The 19,918-nt window shown below is 43.1% G+C and overlaps 1 protein-coding gene and 1 pseudogene across 1 annotated transcript in view; one reads left to right on the top strand and one right to left on the bottom strand.

Moving 5' to 3' along the window:
• The window catches only part of Foxo1 (forkhead box O1), a 79,266-nt gene extending 63,203 nt beyond the window's left edge, over positions 1 to 16,063 (top strand). Inside the window, exons 2-3 of the mRNA XM_005343961.2 lie at positions 12,597 to 13,948; positions 14,528 to 16,063. Of these exons, the coding sequence (XP_005344018.1) occupies positions 12,597 to 13,934 (1,338 nt within the window). The 3' untranslated portion in view covers positions 13,935 to 13,948; positions 14,528 to 16,063. The remainder of the gene's footprint in view (positions 1 to 12,596; positions 13,949 to 14,527) is intronic.
• Positions 16,064 to 19,321: 3,258 nt separating this feature from the next.
• LOC106143884 lies at positions 19,322 to 19,698 on the bottom strand (annotated as a pseudogene).
• Positions 19,699 to 19,918: the final 220 nt, after the last annotated feature.

The raw sequence follows: 19,918 nt of genomic DNA on the forward strand, positions 1-19,918 counted from the left end.
TGAGTATTATTGTAGCTATGACTGTTTTATTTGTGCTAGATGTCTTAAGATTCTTTCTCTCATCCTGTCTTTTCAGCCAGTCACCTGCTGTCTCTTCCTGCTGTTACTTTCCATATATGACTTACCTTCCTTTATCTCAGTTGAACGCTTTTACTTAAGCATTCAAAGAGGTAGGAGAAGTTTGATCCATTTTTCTGTTAAAGAAACTGTTATTAGCTTACTTTCTGGTGTTTGTGGAAGGGAGGCTGACTACAGGAGCTGCTTAATACTGAGGGACTGAGTGGCTTGCAGCAGCTGGTTCTTTATCTGCTAAGGACCAGTAGGCAGCACTCTCCTGTTTCTACCATCAGGGCCCACAAGGCTTCCTAGGTACCTAGGTCAGGTGTGCTCTTTACTAAGAGACATGAGCAGTTCTGAAGCTTTCAACTCAAGTACCCTTTCTGCCCTGAGCATACTTAGACCTCACAGATGCCTTTGAAGCGGTTGCATCTGTTACAGCTCACACCACTCTGAGGCAGTTAAGACATATTCTAGGCAAGAAAGCAAAACCATGAGATTTTTTAAAAAGTTGTATAAAGTAATAACTACAAAGAAGGTAAAGTCAGCCAGGTGGTGGTGGCGCACATCTTTAATCCCAGCACTCGGAAGGCAGAGGCAGGTGGATTTCTGTTAGTTCAAGGTCAGCCTGGTCCACAGAGATTGTTCCAGGACACAGCTCCAAAGCTATAGAGAAACCCTGTCTTGAAAAACCAAATAAATAAATAAATCAGGGTTAGATCTCATAAAACACTTAGATTGGTTATGAATATAATGAGTCCTGTTATATTTTCAGATACGTTCATAATGTATTTATCATAATTTTCCATAGGCTTAGGTCTTCTACCCCTCAATTACCATCTTTCTGTTAGATGAGTTTTTCCCAAAATGTGTGCTGCTGTACGTTAGTTTGTAATAGGGTAGGCCGAGAAGAAACATGCTGTACTATGTGGCTGTACTTACACACACATGCAGTTTATTAACCTATCTGTCCTCTGTGCCTACGTAGCAGAAAGCCTAATTTAATAGTGGAGTTTCATTTTCTTTACTTGGTATATAAATTAGCACAAAGTAATTTATTTAAAAAAGAAACGTATAGTATTGAGTCCTTGTTTAAGTCTATGCCTCAAATAGACTTACTCAAATGAAGTCGTTTCACCACAAAGGAACCATTGTTTGTGAAGCACACATTGAAGAATGCCTTGTTAGACCATGGTGTGCTGCTGTGTCGGAAGTAACCTGGAAGTGCTGGAGGAGAAGGAGATCTCTCCCGATGAATAAAGAAAAAGTGCTCTCTGGGAATCCAGAGGATACATTTACACAGTGCTTGCTTGGAGCTGTTGTGTCAATGAAAACAAATCTGGAGGTCTGGTACGTTGTACCAAAGAGGAACTTAAATAGAGTGCACAAAAGGTATCAGTCTGCACAATCAACATTCTAGAACCGTTTCTATCAGGCGTGTTAGGTAAAGATGTGCACACTGTAGCCTGACACTTGCCAGGCTGTGGTCCTGTACTTAGTAGGCGGTCTGGACTCAGAACAAGATGGAGCGTGTGCACTTGGGGCAGCATTTGCTGAAGCGCATCCTCCCACATACCATCATCACTACTGCCGCCTCTTAAGAAATACTAATATTATTGTCTTGTCCTTTAGTGGGGAGTTGGGGAGTTGCAGGGAAGATGGTGAAGGAGTGTGTGCCATGGCACACGTGGAGGTCAGAGGACAACTTTCAGGAGTCAGCTCTTTCCTCTGCCTTTACGTCTGGAAGTCAAGTTTCTTTAAACCAAACAGAAATGATGCTACTTGCCATTAAAGTCACAAACCAAGGTGGCAAATACAGAATCTTACATCATCAGTCCGCCATTCCTGTTTCCCAGGACCAACCATTTTCTCAGCCAGTTGAAGTTGTTCCAGTTTGTGTGGTTTACAAGTTCACAGGTTCTTTAAATCCAGGAGATGGAAAGTTGTAGATTTTAATTTGTGGTTTTATAAGAAAGGGTCATATGCTGTAGTCCAGACTGGTGTGAGATTCTCAGAAATCAATCGTCTGCCAAGGCCTGCCCAGTATTAGCATTGCACATGCACCAGCACTCCAGCTAACACCTGGACTGATGGGGATGAGTGCTCCTTCCTCAGCTACCCAACTATCCCGGGAGCTGACCTATAGTTGCCGAATAGTTGAGCTGTTTGTTGACGTCTCTTTGTTTGATAGTAACTGTGCCTTTTAGGTGTGGCTGAAAGTTGCACAGTGCTCAGCTGCTTTGTGGAAGACTGGAAGGAATGATGTCACAGGCCAGGGTTCCTCTGGTGGAAGAAGGAATGTGGGCGGGGTCCTCTGATCACCTGCTTTTACAGTTGAGTTCAGATGGGAGTAATCATTAGTCCTTTAAAATGATGTTTTGGGGGGGGGGCTGGAGAGATGAATCAGAGGTCAAGAGCACTGACTGCTTTTCCAGAGGTTCTGAGTTCAATTCCCAGCAACCACATGGTGGCTTAAATCCATCTGTAGTGAGATCTTCGTACCCTCTCCTGGCCTGCAGGCATACGTGCAAAGAGAACACTGTTAGCATAATAAAAACAAATTTTTAAGAAATGTTTTTTGGGGAAGTTTAGATCTTGTGTCTGGGGGTGGGAGGTTTGGAGGTGGCTGCAGCATTTCATTTCACAAGAGTACATTAGGGAACTAATCAGAGTCCGTCTCGGTCGAGACACAGTGGTCCAGGTCAGCCATGGGTTAGTCTTTTTCATGAACCTGCCAGACAAAGCGTGAGTAATCTCTTGTCAGTTTGTCTGTGTTCATGACCGAGTCATTGTTGCCTTGTAAGCATCATTTCCCCTTGATTTCCTTTAAGCTGTTCAAAAACACCTGAAAGATTTGGTCGATCCTAGATAATGACCTCAAGAAACAAAGATAAACCATCAAAATAGAAGAATTGAGTTTGTGTGTTGCCAGATGTTGAGAATGTTGAATAAAATGTTAAAAACAGACTTCATGGAGGGAGGCTTTTAAATTTGTTTTCAACAAATAGTTCCCACTCCAGTATTTTACCATCTTAGATTCGAGGGTCAGTAGTCTCCTAAATCAGAAGACAAGAGGATGCTTTTTAGAGTAGGGAAGAATCATACAAAGACAACTTGGAGGAACTTAACTCAGTAACACTGAACACTGTGGAGTAAAACAGCACGGAATACTTTAAAGTGTACTACCACTAAGGATCAGGTGGTGTGGAACTTTATGCCTTGTCCCTGGCTGGAGTCATCTTCTGTGTGTGGCACCTGCCATGGAGTATGGTTAATATACCCAGTGACATTCCATAATCTTGTACTCTTAATTCATGATGATAATACTAACTTTTTCAAAGAAGACACTTTTCAAGCTATAAAGCTAAAGGTCACATGTAAGAAAACCTGCCCTGGTGGTGAGACTTGCAGGGGTGCCCCCGCAGTGCTGCAGGTGGATCCTCTGTACGTACGGTTCATCCTCCTTGACTTCTCTGACTTTGACAGCCCTGGGTCATCTGTACCTGGCCCTAGGGCATACCATAGGAAGAGTCTTCCCAGTCTTCACTCCTCAGAATGTCCTGGGTAAGCACCTAAAGCACCTTTCTCCTGCCCTGGAGCTGATATGCTTGACCTGCTGCACCTCGAGTTGCTCCTTTTGTGTTTTAGTTGTGCTCTCTGAGGTAGAACTGCACTCACAGCGTCGTTGTTGACTGTGGGGCAGAAACTAGGTCTAAGAAAGAAGAAGCAAAACTGTCACTGGGAGGCATGGCTTTCAGGTGGGCACTGGAGAATTTGAAGGGTCATGGTGCCTGATGGTCTTCAGGAACCTTAATAGAACAGCATCGTAGAAACATTTGTCTGCAGATAGGGCTGCTAAGGTAGCAGCAGCTCTGGGGAGACTGTCTTCCGAAGGAAGGGTGAAGGGTGGGGCTGTTACACCAAAGGCCTACTGGCCCTCTTGTCAGTGGGAAGTCTGGGAACAACCTGGCTTGGGCATGTGATGGGACTTTACTTAGTGATGGTCCTGTAGTTCTGTTAATGTAGGGTCAGCGAGGGCAATATTTCGGTATCTAATTAGAAACAAATATTAGGAATTTGGGGTGAAGGTATTATTACCCCTTAACAAGCCTTTGTTGCTAGAATAGACAAGCTAGTGACAAGGTTCTCTATAAGCTTCTCAAGAAACTATTATATTACAAAGAATGCGCAGTTCTTCATTATACTTGTATATGTTAGAGGAATAAACGCTGTAACTCTAGCAAAGTTTACTTTAGTCTTTAAACTTTTGAAAATCCTTAAAGTTGATCTAAACGTCTACTCTGCACTTACTTTTATATTCAATTAAAGTTCTTTATCAGGAGGAAATAGGTCCTAATGTGCTACTTTGTTTAGATTTTTATTTTGTTTTTTAATTCTTGTAGCCAAATAGATAAAGTACTTAATTACATTTTAATGCTGTGTGTTTATAGAACCATTTTAGATTAAGAAAAAAATGGTATGGCCTGTAAAATAGACAAAGATTTTCATTAGGAAACAGCAGAATCACTTTGCCAGCAAATGAGATTCCTCTTAATACTCTCCTGTGGTGGGGCCTTGTCTATTTAAACAGCTGTTTCCAAAGAGCAGCAGAAAGGGTTTGCATTGTGAGCAGTCATTTAAGGGAAGGCTTTGGGGCTAGAGAGACGCTGAGTGGTTAGGGGCACTTGCTGCTCTGACAGATGACCTGGGTTTCATTCCCAGCACCCATGTGGCAGCTCAACATCCATCAGTTAACTCCAGGATCCACCACCCCTTCCACCTTCTGTGCGTACCAGGCACATACACACACAGATGTACATGCAGGCAAAACACCCATATACATAAAAATTTTGTAGAAGTTTCAGAAAGGATGAGTTCTTTGGTTACCAGAGGAGGGGAATTATGGGTGAGTGCTGTGTACTTGATAATACTTAGGCTCTGGGGAACATCTGCATGGTATAAGGAAGTGGAATTAATCCCAGGAGAGTGAGCTTCCTTTTGAAACATTTGTAGATTCCTTTAAAATAATAACAGTGGTAGATTATGGGAGAACAAGATTTTAGCTATATCTACCATTGGGACCTTATTAACTAAGGCAACACTGGCCTTGTTAGATTTTGTGGCATTTAGACCAGAGCCTGTAGAGTGTCAAGTAGTTTGTTCAGTGGTTGACAGAGGTTGTAGATGAGCTGTGATCAAGATAAATCTGCCTGTGGTTGGGCTGGAGGGGAAGATGCATCTAAAAGAGCTGTTCTCACCTGTCTTTGGAGGCATTTCATTTTCCTTTCTCTCTTAGATCTCTGTGTGATGTGGTATCTACCTATCAAGGCATGCTTGTGGTCATCAAGCTTGGATGTCACCTTATTGGTGACAGGCCCTTAGTGTTCTACTGCACATGGCCAGGGTGGCGGGTTCACCAGCCTCTGGGGGATTCTCTTGTCTCTGTTCTCATCTTCCCACTGGGTTTGCAGGTGTATGTGAGTCTGGGGATTCAAACTCAGGTCCTCATGCTATACAGTAAGCACTTTACCCACCGAGTCATTTTCACAATATGAATGTTAAAAGTTTGTTTTTTCACAAAAGTAATTTCATTAATAATAGGCTGTCCTGTGGGACATAGTTAAATTTTATGGTAAAGGTGAAACACCATTTATTAAAAATTACTACTTCCAAGAATCAAAAACTTGTCAGAATTAATATTATTTGGTACAATTTCTTTTAAAAAGTCCCATTCTAGAGCACTTTTTCTTAAATAGTAAATGAGATTTTAGTATGGAATAGATCTCTGTTGACTAACGAGCTGGTAAGCCATGGATTTCTTTATTTCTTGTTTCAGAGCTTTGTTCTCCGCTTTTTAAGGTTGTGGTACCTCTACTTTCCATCTTTGTTTCTTAGTTAGAACAGACCCACTCATTTGTAATTTGCCTGCAGTTCTTTGTAAGTCTCGAATTCTCCATCCCTTCATGCTCTTAGGGGCTCTAAAAGTTTGTTCTCTGAGGTTAAATGGTCAGGGTTTTAGAATAGATGTCAAGTCCTTTGCCATGTCCCACACAGCTTGGGTCCCATAACCCTGCCTGCCTGAAGCAGCAGGGGGATGAAGAAAGGACACACATGGACACGCATACACACGCACAAGCAGTGACACTGGGATCAGGTGGGGTTCTCTTAATTCTACCACTTCCAGGCCCCTGGAGTTTGAGCATGTTGAATAGGTATAGCACGGGAGGAGGGGTAACTAGTCTGGGTAGGAAGTCTCTGGAAGAAGTCTCAGGCTGTAACATCCCCCACTCCACAGGAGCAGGAAGCCACAGTTGATCACCTGCGCTCACACTGATCAGTGTGAGTTCATTAACACTCATGTTCAGACTTCAAGAAAACCTTTGTCATTTCTCTTCTGCCTTGCCCATATGGGTGATGATGGCTTTGCCAGTTTCTTTTGGAGTCCTTGACAGGCTGTGCTCATGTTGAAATACACATTTAGTCAGGATTTTACTAATTCAGGGCTTCCTGTGCTCCCTATAATCCCCATCCCCTTCCCTATTTCTTAAATATTCAGGATGAATCTTCACCCTTCATCAAGGGCAGGTTCACCTTAATGCTTCTCACTAGGCTATAAAGATGGTAAGGGGGGGGGGGAACATAGCAGTAACTATGTAGCAACGAAAACAAAAGGAATGTTTTACAGGTGAAAGGAATTAAAGACCCAAAGTTCATCAATGATTGTTTTTGTAATATTAGTAAGAGAGATAATCTTTTGTATTTTAGGGTGTGTCGATACAATTTGCACCATAATATCCTTGCTATCATTATTGAATCTAGTCAACCAGAAGATGGGCCCAAATCATTTTACAGTTTTATCTGGTTTTATTTGAAGGAGCCTTATTCACACATACTTATTGTTAATCCATGTGATAAATTAAATGATAAATTGTAGGGCCATAGATCACCCTGAATAATTGAATGGAGCCCACTGGGACTCCAGGTGATTAGAGCGGTATCCCTCATAGGAAAGGGAATCATTAATATAAATAGGTGTAGAAGAATGTGACCAAGCTCTACACGACCGGATTTGTCTCTAGAGTATGATTAACAGACATCTCAGAAATAGAACTGCTGAGATGTTTCCCAGTCCCAGGTCTCTTCACTTTGGGGAGGATGTAAGCATACCCTTTCTTCCACATTAGCATGGGACGGCTCAAGCCATTTTCTGTCCCATCTTTCCTTTAGTACCTTAGGTTTCACTCCTGGGGAGCAGTGATGTTGTTTGACAGTGAGGCCATCTTCTGTACAGCTTAAATTTTTTAATGTAAATGAGGCCTTGTTTAGAGAATTGGTAGGGATAGAGAATTCTTCCAGAGAAAGAACTTGCCATTTCCCATGGGCCAACATCCCCATGTCAAAGTACACATTGACCCAGGAATTCACTCGTGCAGGGTTTTTACTCTATTCCACTCTGTACAGACCTTTGCAGTACAAACATTTTTAAGAAGCCACAAGTTGCCGTCCACAGTTGTGGTAGGTACCGTAAAGTAATCCTAAGGATCCGTATTTGAGGAAAAGCATAATTTTCATAGTTACTATCTCAGTTATGATCTTTGATTTGTCAACTAGCCTGTCTTCCCTTTCCTGGAGCAATCTTGTTGGCATTCTGATATAAGCTGCCAAAGACACCAAAATATGCTAAACACTACTAGAATTAAATCTACAATCTTTGTAAGGAGGAGAAAAACCCAAGGATTGCAGTTCAGCTGTGAGGACATGGAAACAAGCCTGAGGAAGCCTGTTAAACAGGAAGTTTGTGATGAATGACTTAATCAAGTTGGAACCATTTGTGATGGCTTAAAAATTCCTGTTTATATATTCCTTTACTTCCTATAACAAAGTAGCCAGTTTATTTCCCTCACTTTGTATAAAGTGATATTTCAAGCTCTTTCTATGCACACTAGCCCACTCTGATATATATTACAGGTAGTCTTCTGATCGCCATGGTTACCGACAGATGTTAAGAGCCAGTGTTCACTGAAACCACTGACTGACCCAGGGTTGCCTAGTCCAGACTAATTCCAGGACCAGCACCTTTGGTTCTACCTCATCAGGCATTCCCCAAATGCAGGAGGCTTCCCACGATGCCCATGAGTCCCCTCACCTACATGACGGCAGACTCTCCCACATCCTTTATCAGTGGAAGACTACCTGAAAGTAGTTCTCCTTACTGTGGAATGAGTTGAGCCAGATAAAGCAGTTTAGAGGGAAATGTGAATCCACAGCAGTTTAGTAATCTCCAGTTACATCTCCTCTCATGGCCTATAAGAGGGTCACTGAGAGTGTAGACCAGGTGACTTGTGTTAGCACCTTTAAATTGTGTTAGCACTTTGAGGACCATGAGTTTGACAGCTTTGGGATCACCAGACTAGTGCCAAGACGTTTGTGTAGACAGATAATGGTTTAAGCAGTGTTCAGGTGAGGAGAGGCTCTGGGAAATGAGACCATCTTTATGGAAAGGCATGGGTTAACTGTCCATAGCAAATCTTCCATTGTGACATTTTTGAGTCCAATTATGTGTACATTGTTGACAATTTATATCGATAGACATGTACATACATACACACAAACTGTTAAGCAAACGTCACATGACTTCTTTCTCATTTGCAAGCACACCAGACAATTTAAAGTCGTTTTATTAGTAACTCAGATGGGAACTCTGAATCGTGAGTTTTGCTGCTTTTGGAATTTAGTCTGTTTTCACTTGGGAAGTGTAGGAAGAGACAGTGTAAGAGAGGAAGCAGGAGGAGGAGGTGGAGACTTGCTGGGTATCTATAACGGTTGTGAACAGTAAGAAAGTTTGGAATTTAAGTGTAACTGGTACGCAGAGGGCTGGGCAATTTTTTCAGCACAGACCTGGGTGGGGGGGGCAACAAGTACTGTAGAAATGTCTAAAGACCACCATAACCTTTCTCAACACGAGTTACTATTTCCAGAAAATAATAAATAAATTCCTTGTATTAGTGGGAAAAATAGATTATATGATATGTATATATAATATAAGCAAGTATAAAACATATTATTCTAAAGATGCTCTTATTCTAGTAGCGTAAACTTCATCTGTTTGAATGGAGACAAGCATCTTCACATGCACTACCTTGTTTAATGGGTTGGACTGTCCTCGAGATAGAGCTGAGGGGGAGTTTGCTACTCCTAGACAGTTCTTTGGAAGGCATCTGCTGGTTGTCAAAGACTCCCTACTTGTTCCTTTCCCTTCACAAAATCTCTGGAGGGTAGCCCGTGTCTTCCTTCCTTCTTCCATCCTTTCCTGCTCTAGCAAAAACAAAGCCCCATACTATGAGCTGTTACAATTTAGGACATGAGTGGATGCCTAAGAGATAACAGCGAGACATCGCATCTTCCCTGTAATGTTTCTGGGGTGTCTGTCGGTCAACAAAGGTTTATTGAATTTATCTTCTGTGCAGAACATCTACTCAAGACTTTGATTACAAACTTAAGTTTAATCTTCTTGTGTTTAGGGACTTGGAGTCTGGTCTGTAGGGTGTAGGGAGGAATGCTCAAGAGCAGAACAGGTTGAGCATCAGAGTCCACCAGGGCCTCTGCCAAAGCTTGTTGTGTCAGGCTTCCTTGGGATGTCTTGTGCTGCATGCAGTGTTCAGCCACGCAGGTAGCACCAGGAATGTGGCTGAGACTTGAGTGTGCCCCGAAAGCTAGCAGACTGGCTAATACAGAGGAGATGGCCTGCCGTAGCCATCTAATGGTGTCATAGAGAACCAGGGTTTGGGTGAGTGTGCTATCCGTGGTTCTCACTGTGGCAGTGTTGAGAGCACACTGTCTCAGCTCTGAGGGTTGCAGGCAGCTCAGCAGAGAATTGTGGACACAGCACCTCCCCAACCCTGCCCCTTCTTTAATGTCCCACTGGCTGCATGAAAAACAGGAATTTATGTAACAAGCCCTGCAGAGCAAACTTTTTTCCTGTTGGGGGAAGGGGGTAATTGTTGGCAAAGCTAGTTCTGCTGCTCAGAGTGACCTAAAATGTCCTCAGAAAAATATGTAGTGTGATATTTTGATAAGTAAAGGATTGCTATGACCAAAACAAAAGCAAAAAAATAAGTCCAAGCAGTTAGTAGATACTCACCCAGAAATTAGTGAACTGTTTTTAAACTTTTTTATTTTGAAGATTTTATTATTATTATTATGTCTTCTTCAGTCCTGTTGAGAATGCCCCTCCCTCACATGTGCTTGCCATGGTCTGGCAGGATCGTCCTGGCCTGGATGTTATGGAGCTTTGCCCGCCCCCCCTTAGTTGCAGGCAGTCAGGAAGCTGATCTCTGGGAAGATCTCCTCCCCCGTACTCCTTTGTTATTAACTAAATGTGACTGGACAGGAGTCAAGCTTCCTCTCCTCCAGAGGTTTCATCAGAGCTTATCTGTGTGCCTATTGTGTTCAGAGAATGAAATTGTCATGATGGAATATTGTGCTAATGCCCAGACTTCCAGCATGTAGACGGCATTGCAGAATGCAGGTTTACAGAGCTGGCTGCTTTCCAGCCCACCCCAGGCAGACTGCTGCTTTGAAGGAGGAATTGGGAATTTTGATCACTAGTGTTGGTGGTCGTGGCAGCCAAAGCTAACTCAGGGTGATGGGGTGGGGGAGAGGATGACAGGGAGGATTGGGGCAGCAAGGTTTTTGAAAATTATGGGATTGAGATACAACATGAAAGAAATGTATCCCTTAATCTCTCTGGGAGAGGTTTGGAGTTCAGCACCTGTCCCCTCATTAATAGGCCCTAGAGTTGGGAGAGATCCCAAGTAGGAGTATAGAATGAAGTCTGAGCAGAGAGAGAGAGAGACTGACTACCAACGCCACATACCTACATATCTGCCTGGCATCCAACCAGAAAGCTCCTGTTAGGCCATGCACCCTGGCAGAGCACTTGACACACAGCTGCTGTGTTGCAATCCTCGGGGGGAATGTAGTGCAGAATGTGTTTTAAGTGTGGGTTTCTAAGCTCTCTTGGGCCTCTCTCTGACTTTTGTCTTTAGAAAGTAAGGTTGCCACTACATTCCTTTTGTTTTCCTCTTCTTGTTGAGAAAAGACGTGAATGTGTTGGGGTCATGTGGAAGTCTGCCCCTGTATTGTTCTGCTCTGGCACAATGGTTGGCACATGAGCACCTTCATTCCCGGTCAACAGCATGAGGATGTGGGCATTGTGGCTGCCTCCTAGGGTAACCACAAGTCTAGTTAGAGTCTTTTTGTGGTCCAAGAAGGGTCACAGAGTATTTGGGCAGCTAAGCCTTGCACTCAGTTGGCAGAGAAGGCCAAAAAGTGGGCCACGTGCATAGCTCTACTCTGAAGATTGTGAGGTGCCCAGAGTCCTGTTCCTGGATTTGGGATTAGCTCTCTCAGGACCTAATAGGACTGCCAGGTGAACAGTTAGCGACGGGGCTGGGGCAGAAAGCTTAAGTAATGAGCTACCTCCTTGAACTAAGTGTTCTCACTTCCCTAAGTGCGTGTCATAGGCTCCTCCAAGTTCACGTCTTCATCTAAGGACTAAGGGACTGGCCCATTTATTCTCCCTGTGTTTGCAGTTCGCACACACCTGCTGTGGGTGTGTTTCACCCTCCTTCCTCTCACGTCTCTCCGGGAAGAGTGCGCTCTTTTGTACAGGTCCTGGAGCTGGTGGTTTCCTGATCTCTGTTAGAGGAGTTCTTGAATTTAAACGTTCCATTTTATGGCAAGTTAACTTTCTCAACAGAATAACTGTTTTCTTTATATTTATTTTTACTTGTCTGATACAAAGACTCAAGGTATAAATGAATTGAGGTCTTAATTATTTGGGTTTTTGTTTGTTTTTTGGAATGGGCCTTGTGAGGAAGCTCACTGGCTTCAGATTCACAATCCTCCTACCTTTTCCTCCCAAGTGCTTGCTGAATGTCTGTCTGCAATATGGTTCCCAAGCAGGGAGGGGATAGATCATGCTTTCTCTCCCCATTCTGTGATTCTGTCGGCCCAGTGATATAAAATATCTCACTTTGTAATGAAAAAAAAAATCGGAAAGGGCTTTGTTTTTGAGATAGGTTCGGAAACTGTATATAAAAAAAATGTAGCTGATCTGTATAAAAGAAAACACAATTGTGTTTAATTAATTAAAGACATAAGCACTAATTATGTCTTAAAGAAAAATACTATTTCTCGTACACCAATTTGAGGTCCTTTATAGTGAGTTTATTTCTACTGTTAAGAAATAAACTCAGTGGTGTGGCTCAGTTGGTGAGGCACCTGTGGCACAAGCCTAGCTCGTGACCTGCGTTGATCCTCAGAACTCATGTAAAGGTGGCAGGCGAGAAGAGACTGTGAAGTTGACTTCTGCCACCCGCATACGTGCTCTGGCATAAGTACTGTGGTACATTTGCCCTCCTCACAAGTAAAGAACTGTTAGGCTGTTCAGTTTGGAACTATGTGATGGTCATGTGGAACAGTACGTTTTCCAAGCGGCAAGTGCCATCCTTCTAACATACTGTTTTGCTTTACAGAATTCAATTCGTCATAACCTGTCCCTTCACAGTAAGTTTATCCGTGTACAGAATGAAGGAACTGGAAAAAGTTCTTGGTGGATGCTCAACCCAGAGGGAGGCAAGAGTGGAAAATCCCCTCGGAGAAGAGCTGCGTCCATGGACAACAACAGTAAATTTGCTAAGAGCCGGGGTCGAGCTGCCAAGAAAAAAGCATCCCTCCAGTCCGGGCAGGAGGGTCCCGGGGACAGCCCTGGGTCTCAGTTTTCTAAATGGCCTGCAAGTCCTGGGTCCCACAGCAACGATGACTTTGATAACTGGAGTACATTTCGTCCTCGAACCAGCTCAAATGCTAGTACGATCAGTGGGAGGCTTTCTCCCATCATGACGGAACAGGATGACCTAGGAGATGGGGATGTGCATTCTCTCGTATATCCGCCTTCTGCTGCAAAGATGGCTTCCACTCTGCCTAGTCTGTCTGAAATCAGCAATCCTGAAAACATGGAAAACCTTTTGGATAATCTCAATCTTCTGTCATCCCCAACGCCTTTAACTGTATCAACCCAGTCTTCGCCTGGCAGCATGATGCAGCAGACACCTTGCTATTCGTTTGCACCACCAAACACCAGTCTGAATTCACCCAGCCCAAACTACTCAAAGTACACATATGGCCAGTCCAGCATGAGCTCCTTGCCCCAGATGCCCATGCAGACTCTTCAGGACAGCAAATCCAGTTATGGAGGACTGAACCAGTATAACTGTGCACCAGGACTCTTAAAAGAGCTGTTGACTTCTGACTCTCCTCCCCACGGTGATATCATGTCACCAGTTGATCCTGGAGTAGCCCAGCCCAACATTCGGGTCCTGGGCCAGAATGTGATGATGGGCCCTAATTCAGTCATGCCAGCCTATGGAAGCCAGGCATCTCATAACAAAATGATGAACCCCAGTTCCCACACCCACCCTGGACATTCACAGCAAACATCTTCAGTCAATGGACGCGCCCTGCCCCACGGGGTGAACCCCATGCCTCACACGCCCGCCATGAACCGCTTGACCGCTGTGAAGACACCGTTACAAGTGCCTCTGTCCCACCCCATGCAGATGAATGCCCTGGGTGGGTACTCCTCTGTGAGCAGCTGCAATGGCTATGGGAGGATGGGTGTCCTCCACCAGGAGAAGCTCCCAAGTGACTTGGATGGAGTGCTCATCGAGCACTTAGACTGTGACATGGAGTCCATCATTCGGAATGACCTCATGGATGGAGATACCTTGGATTTTAACTTTGATAATGTGTTGCCCAACCAAAGCTTCCCACACAGTGTCAAGACTACGACACACAGCTGGGTGTCAGGCTAAGAGTTAGCGAGCAGGTAAGTTCATTCCCTCTGGTATCTAAAGGACTTTTGAAAGAGGGACACAGTTACCCATGTCTTCATGGTTAGACTCTTTAAAAATAAAGACAGCGTCTTCTGTATCTGGACATCTCCACATGCCTGGGCTGTGTGGTGCTGGGGCTCTAACCCAGGACAGCACTCCGGCAGAACTACTCCCTGGGATCATGTTGGGCTTTTTTTCTAATTCTAATGTCACTTAACTATGCATGCCGGGAAGCATGTGTACCATCCTCCACCACCCTCCCAGCTTAGCAGTTTCCCTTCTGAGGCTAAAATACAGTGCAGATTCCTTTGATAGCTTGTATTTTCTTTTCGCTTGTCGATGTCTGCATTCTTTTTACCAGCTCTTGAATAAATGAACAAGTTTATTATAAATCAGATGTCAAAGGTCCCCCCCTGTTTAACAATGAGGAATTTCCCCCTGTTTAATGATGTTGGAGCTGTTTGAGAAAGCTGAAGCTTCCCTCACCCCTAAGTGTGCCTGTTACTCTATTGGTTAAATACAGTTGAATTAAATTTGACTATATTTTCATTGTGTGTGTTTTTCCCCCTTAGGCTACGTTTAAAAGTACTGCAGAGTGTCTGACAGATGGAACTGAGAGAAGCAGTCCAAAGATGCCCTTCACCCTCCTTTTAGTTTTCTTGGTTTTAAAAAAAAAATCCTTTTTTTCCTTTCATCAGACTTGGCAGCAGAGCCACTTTCCTGTACAGGATGTTTGCCCGGCGCTTGCAGGTTATGTGCTCCTGCAGATAAGGACTGTGCCGCTGGGAACCATTGCAATGACGTGCCAAACTCACTACACCGTGTAATTGCAGAAAAGACTTAGATCCTGGCGTGCTTTCAAGTTTTGTATATATGCAGTAGACCAGAATTGTATTTGTGTGTGTGTGTGTGTGTATTTTTAATATCTACTTGGTCCAAGGAAAGTTTATACTCTTTTGTAATACTGTGATGGTCTCATGTCTTGATAAACTTTGCTTTGTACTACCTGTGTTCTGCAAAAGTGATGAATCACGAACTAAGATCTCCATTCTGCACTTCTGCTGAATGACTTATCTTGCCACAGGATTCGTTGAGAAACAAGTAGCCTGTGATCAATCTGCTGAATAAGTGGACTTGTGAAACTTTGGGGCAGAATAAGATTAAGTGCCAGCTTTGTACAGGTCTTTTCTATTATTTTTGTTGTTGTTTATTTTGTTATTTGCAAATTTGTACAAACACCCTAAAATGGTTCTAATTTCCAGATAAATGACTTTTGATGTTATTGTTAGGACTTGATAATTTTTGGAATAGATATTGAACTGTAATGTTTTCTTAAAACTAGAGTCTACTTTGTTACATTGTCTGCTTGTAAATTTGTGAAATCAAAGGTATTCGGGGGCAGCATTCATAATTTTCACTTTGTATTTCTAACTGGATTAGTACTAATTTTATACGTGCTTCACTGGTTTGTACACTTTGAGATGCTACCTGATGATGTTTCTGACTAATCCTAAATCATTGTAATTAGTACTTGCATACACAATGTTTCTGGCCCTGTTTGAGCAGGAAAGTGATGTATATTTACAGATACTTTGTGTTTTGTATGTAGAAGAATTTAATATGTTTTTATGTGTGTATTTTAAAGAACTTTTACCTGCTCCTATTACCCAGTGAATTGTGTGCAGCGCATAGCAGCAAGTCTTGAGGTGGGTGTCCCATGTCACGTTCTTAGAGCTTCTCCGGGTAGGCCCTTCCAAATAGATGCCCTGTGTCACATTGTCACAGTTCCCGAGGGGAGGCCACAGCAGATTGATGCCTTGTTCCTTCAGGGAAGCCTCCTGTCTGTGGGCCAGGAAAGGAGAACTTCGCCTAGAATGACGTTCCTTTGTCTAGCTGGGGTTTTCCTCATCATCTGAGCTCTTGGTTTTTATCCAGGTTGGGAAGAATCACGTCACTTCTCAGTCTCCGTCCCTGTTCTCTGGCTCTAAACAGTGTACACCTACGGAGGACGTTTGAAAACAGGACTTCGTGATTTACGTAGTGCTTTGTATTCTTTACCACATGGCATAGAACTAGTTAAAAATGGAGACAATAAACTCGAAAGCCAACCAGTATAAGTGTACATTTATTTTGAAATCTTAACTTAAGAATTTAAGAGGTGTTTTTTTGGCCTTGTATCTCAAACATTAAACTTTAATACTTTCTCGTTACCTGTAACTGAAAGACCAGAATAATTGGTTTTGCCTCCCATTCCATCCATCAACATTTCCAAGTCCTGTTGAGTGCCAGAAGCTACTGCAAATTGAGGAATATGTGTACAGCAGCTTTCCTCTTTGCCTTGAGAAGGCCTGGTTCTGTGTACAAAGCCCAAATCAGATCTGCTGGTTTTTAACGTGTTACTTACCTCCCCTTTTGCTTAGTATTTCTTCTGTGCACGTTAACAAGAAAACAGATATTCCTGATTTTCACTGTTGGTCAGCTTTGTCATAAGTTTCCTGATGGGACTTTTTGTTTGTTTTGTTTTTGTTTTGTTTTGTTTTTGACTACTACACCTCTGATCGTCATCTTGGTTCGGCACTCTAAAACAGGGCTCATTTTAGAAGCCTTAGTTCCTCTGGTCAGAGTAGAACTCAGTGATGTCAGAGAACTTAGGTCTCACTTTTTCTCTTTCCTGTGCCATTTCTTCATTGCAGAAAGAGCCTCTGCGTTTAATCATTCAACACAGAGGTGACTAACAACCGTAATAATCAGTGGAAGACTTGCGGACGTTGCTGAGTGACTTGGAGGCGTGTCTTCCTCCTGAAGCTGCATAAATCTCAGCCCCCAGCTTCCTTAATGTTAAGATCATAACGTGAATGAATCATGTGTAGTTTTCTGGGGTACAGTGAAGTCCAGGAAAGACTTTGTGTCTCTTAAAAGCAAACATTGTGTGGCCTCTGGGAGTCCTTTTCTGTACGAATGCTCACTTTCTAGAGTACCTGGTATATTATTGTACATGATTGCTTTGTGAAATGATTTCACCTATGCAGCCTTGGTTGATTTATTTCCTTTGGTTTGTACTGTTATTCAAAGCATATTGTATTATAGAGCTATTTGGATATTTTAAAAACAAAGATGTATTGTTCCCATAATATAGATGTATGGAATATATTTGAGTGATAAATGTATGACGTGGAGAGTTCTGTTGGCACAAACTGAGTCTAAATTAATTACCAAATACAGCGAATCCTGGAATATAACAAGAAGGGATAAAGACACTTAAAATGGAAACCGTTCCCCAAAGGTGTACAATTTGAACTTATTCAACTACTGAATATATGCGCCCCCCCCCCCAAAAAAAAAACACCTTGGAATTCTTAGTTAACAGCTCTTAAGTGAAAATTGTCTCCGGCTTCAACTGGGGAGTGATCATTCAGTGTCATGTGCATCATGGTTGATGCACACAGAGCAGCCTGGCGCTGCGGCCAGCAGTAACCATGTAAGTTCCATCAGGATAGTCACACCTCCTACACGTTACCACCTGACTGAGTAACCGTGCAGATTCCATGGTCCTGTTCCAGTACTATCTGAGAAGTGCCTGATGATGATGATGTACTTACAGATACAAGAACAATCTTTACTATAATTGTATAAAGCCATAAATGTACATAAATTATCTTTAAGTGGCTTGGTGTGTTTCTTTCCTTCGTGTTTGAAAGACGCTCTTGGTCAGGAATGTCTTTATGTAGCTACCAAAGCACTTGAGTCAGACCTTGTCAACCCTGCTGTTAATGGCTTATTCAGATCTGGCATTTTCCTGTGGAGGAAAGAGGGAACTGTCCCCATACAACCAAACCATGGTCCCTAATGTGAAGAAGTGCAATATAAAGTTAACAGTCTAGAGCAATGATTCTTAGTCTGTGGGACATGACCCTTTTGGGGATCCAATGACCCTTTCACAGGGGTTGCATATTAAATATTTACTGGTGTGTGATGTTTTACTTTTTTGGCTTTTGGGGGTCCCACCACCCAACTCCCAAGTAAATCCCACATGAACGCTTGTTTATTCTTATAAATGCCTGATGATAGCTTGGCTTGTTTCTAGCCAGCTTTTCTTAGCTTAAATTATCCCTACTACCTTTTGCCTTGGCCTTTTATCGTCTTATTTTCTTTCTTACTCTGTGGGTGGCTGACCCCTGGTGTCCTCTCCTCGTTCTCTTGTTGCCTCTTCTCTCCTCCCAGATTTCTCTCATACTCTCTGCCTGCCAGCCCCACCTATCCTTGCTCCTGCCTTGCTATTGGCTGTTCATCTCTTTATTAGGACCATCAGGTAAATGCAGCATAAGCAAAACTTGCATCTAAAAATAATATTCCCCAACAATTTACATTACAATTAATAGCAGTAGCAGAATTACAGTTAGGAAGTAGTAACAAAAATGTTATGTTTGGGGGGTCACCACAACACAAGTAACCGAACTAAAGAGCCGCAGCTTTAGGAAAGTTGAGAACCACTCCCTGCTCTACAGAGTATAGCAGGATGGCATAAGCCTTTAATCCCAGCACTTGGGAGGCAGAGGCAGGTGACTCTCTGAGTTACAGACTAGCCTGGTCTACATGGTATGTTCCAGGATAGCCAGGGCTATATATACCTTGTCTCAAAAAAACAGTTGGAATGCCTAGTAGTAATTATAAATGTGTATATAACCTTAATACCAGACCGAAGACAGGATGGTCTGGGGAGATCGGGGTCCCGGTTAGAGTAACGTGAGGTGATGTGGAAGACATGATGGCTTTCCAAGGCCAGGGATCCCAAGTACATATCTTGCCCAAAGAAGAGGATCTCAGTGGTTGCAGAGCAAAGGTATTTCTATGTATTTGCTCTTTCAAAAACTGCCTAAGAAATGAGCTAAGGTTTCAATTAACATAGTAAAGACTATATTTTAAGATAAGATTCTGGTTGTTTCCTTCTCTACCTTACAAGCAAATGGGTGAGTTAAAGTAATGAAGAAATGGGGAATTCTCATGTATGTTTAGACAGCAAAAGGTCAGCGTGGGATTTCCCCCCCATCTCACAGCAGAACTGTTTCTTCTAAAGTGTGGTGGCCGAAAGCCCAGTGTGTAGAACAGAAAACAAAACAATAATGAGCATTATCTAAGCTGAGGCTCTTTATATATATAATCAAGTAAAATTTATTATGGACAAGTGGTAGTGACCAATGTTAGTGCTATTCATAGGTACGTTCCTTGAATCATGTAAGAGACAGTTAGATTCTCTTTCATTCTTTTCAAATGTTATCAGGACAGTTAGCATCACCTTATCAATAATTAAATAAACTAGGTCCCAGTGTTTCTGTCCACATCTGGATGTTTTGGGTGATCGGGAACTCCTACTGGATTCCTTTAGCTTTGAGTTCGTATCTCCAAATACGAAACAGCTGAGAGGCTCCTGCTGACCCCATAAAGAAATTAACAGCGAGCGAACTCCAATTTTGGGTATAATTTCAAGTGAGTACCTTGACCAAATAGACCCTGTAGCCATCAGCACGGTGGACTGAGCTGTGCTGAGTTTCTCTGAAGGTCTGGCCTTGTCAGTTAATCCACACACCAATCCCCATTTTATTACTGGAGCCCAGGGGAAAAAAAAACTGTTCTGGGCCTGCCAGGTGGTTGTATAGTGGCCTCAATTCTCCAGCAGCAACAACTCCACTTTATCCATGAATCGGTGGTAGGAGGCCCACAGGCCTCCTGCGCAGGCACCTGCCATCTCGGCAGCATCGGGATAGATGGCAGCTAAGGTGGGAGCTTAGCTCTCCACAGCACTAAGGGTCCGCCTCTGCCGGAAGGCACCCCCCCCCCAGCTCTGCCAGCCCCCGGGTCAAGCACCTCTAAACACAGTCACGCAGGTCCTAAGCTGAGGGAGTTTTGAAAGCTTTTGATCTGGACAAATGTAGGCCTCCTTGATTGGTATAGCCTAACAGAACTCA

Source organism: Microtus ochrogaster, chromosome 1 (assembly GCF_000317375.1).
Source record: "Microtus ochrogaster isolate Prairie Vole_2 chromosome 1, MicOch1.0, whole genome shotgun sequence".
Lineage (NCBI taxonomy): Eukaryota > Metazoa > Chordata > Mammalia > Rodentia > Cricetidae > Microtus > Microtus ochrogaster.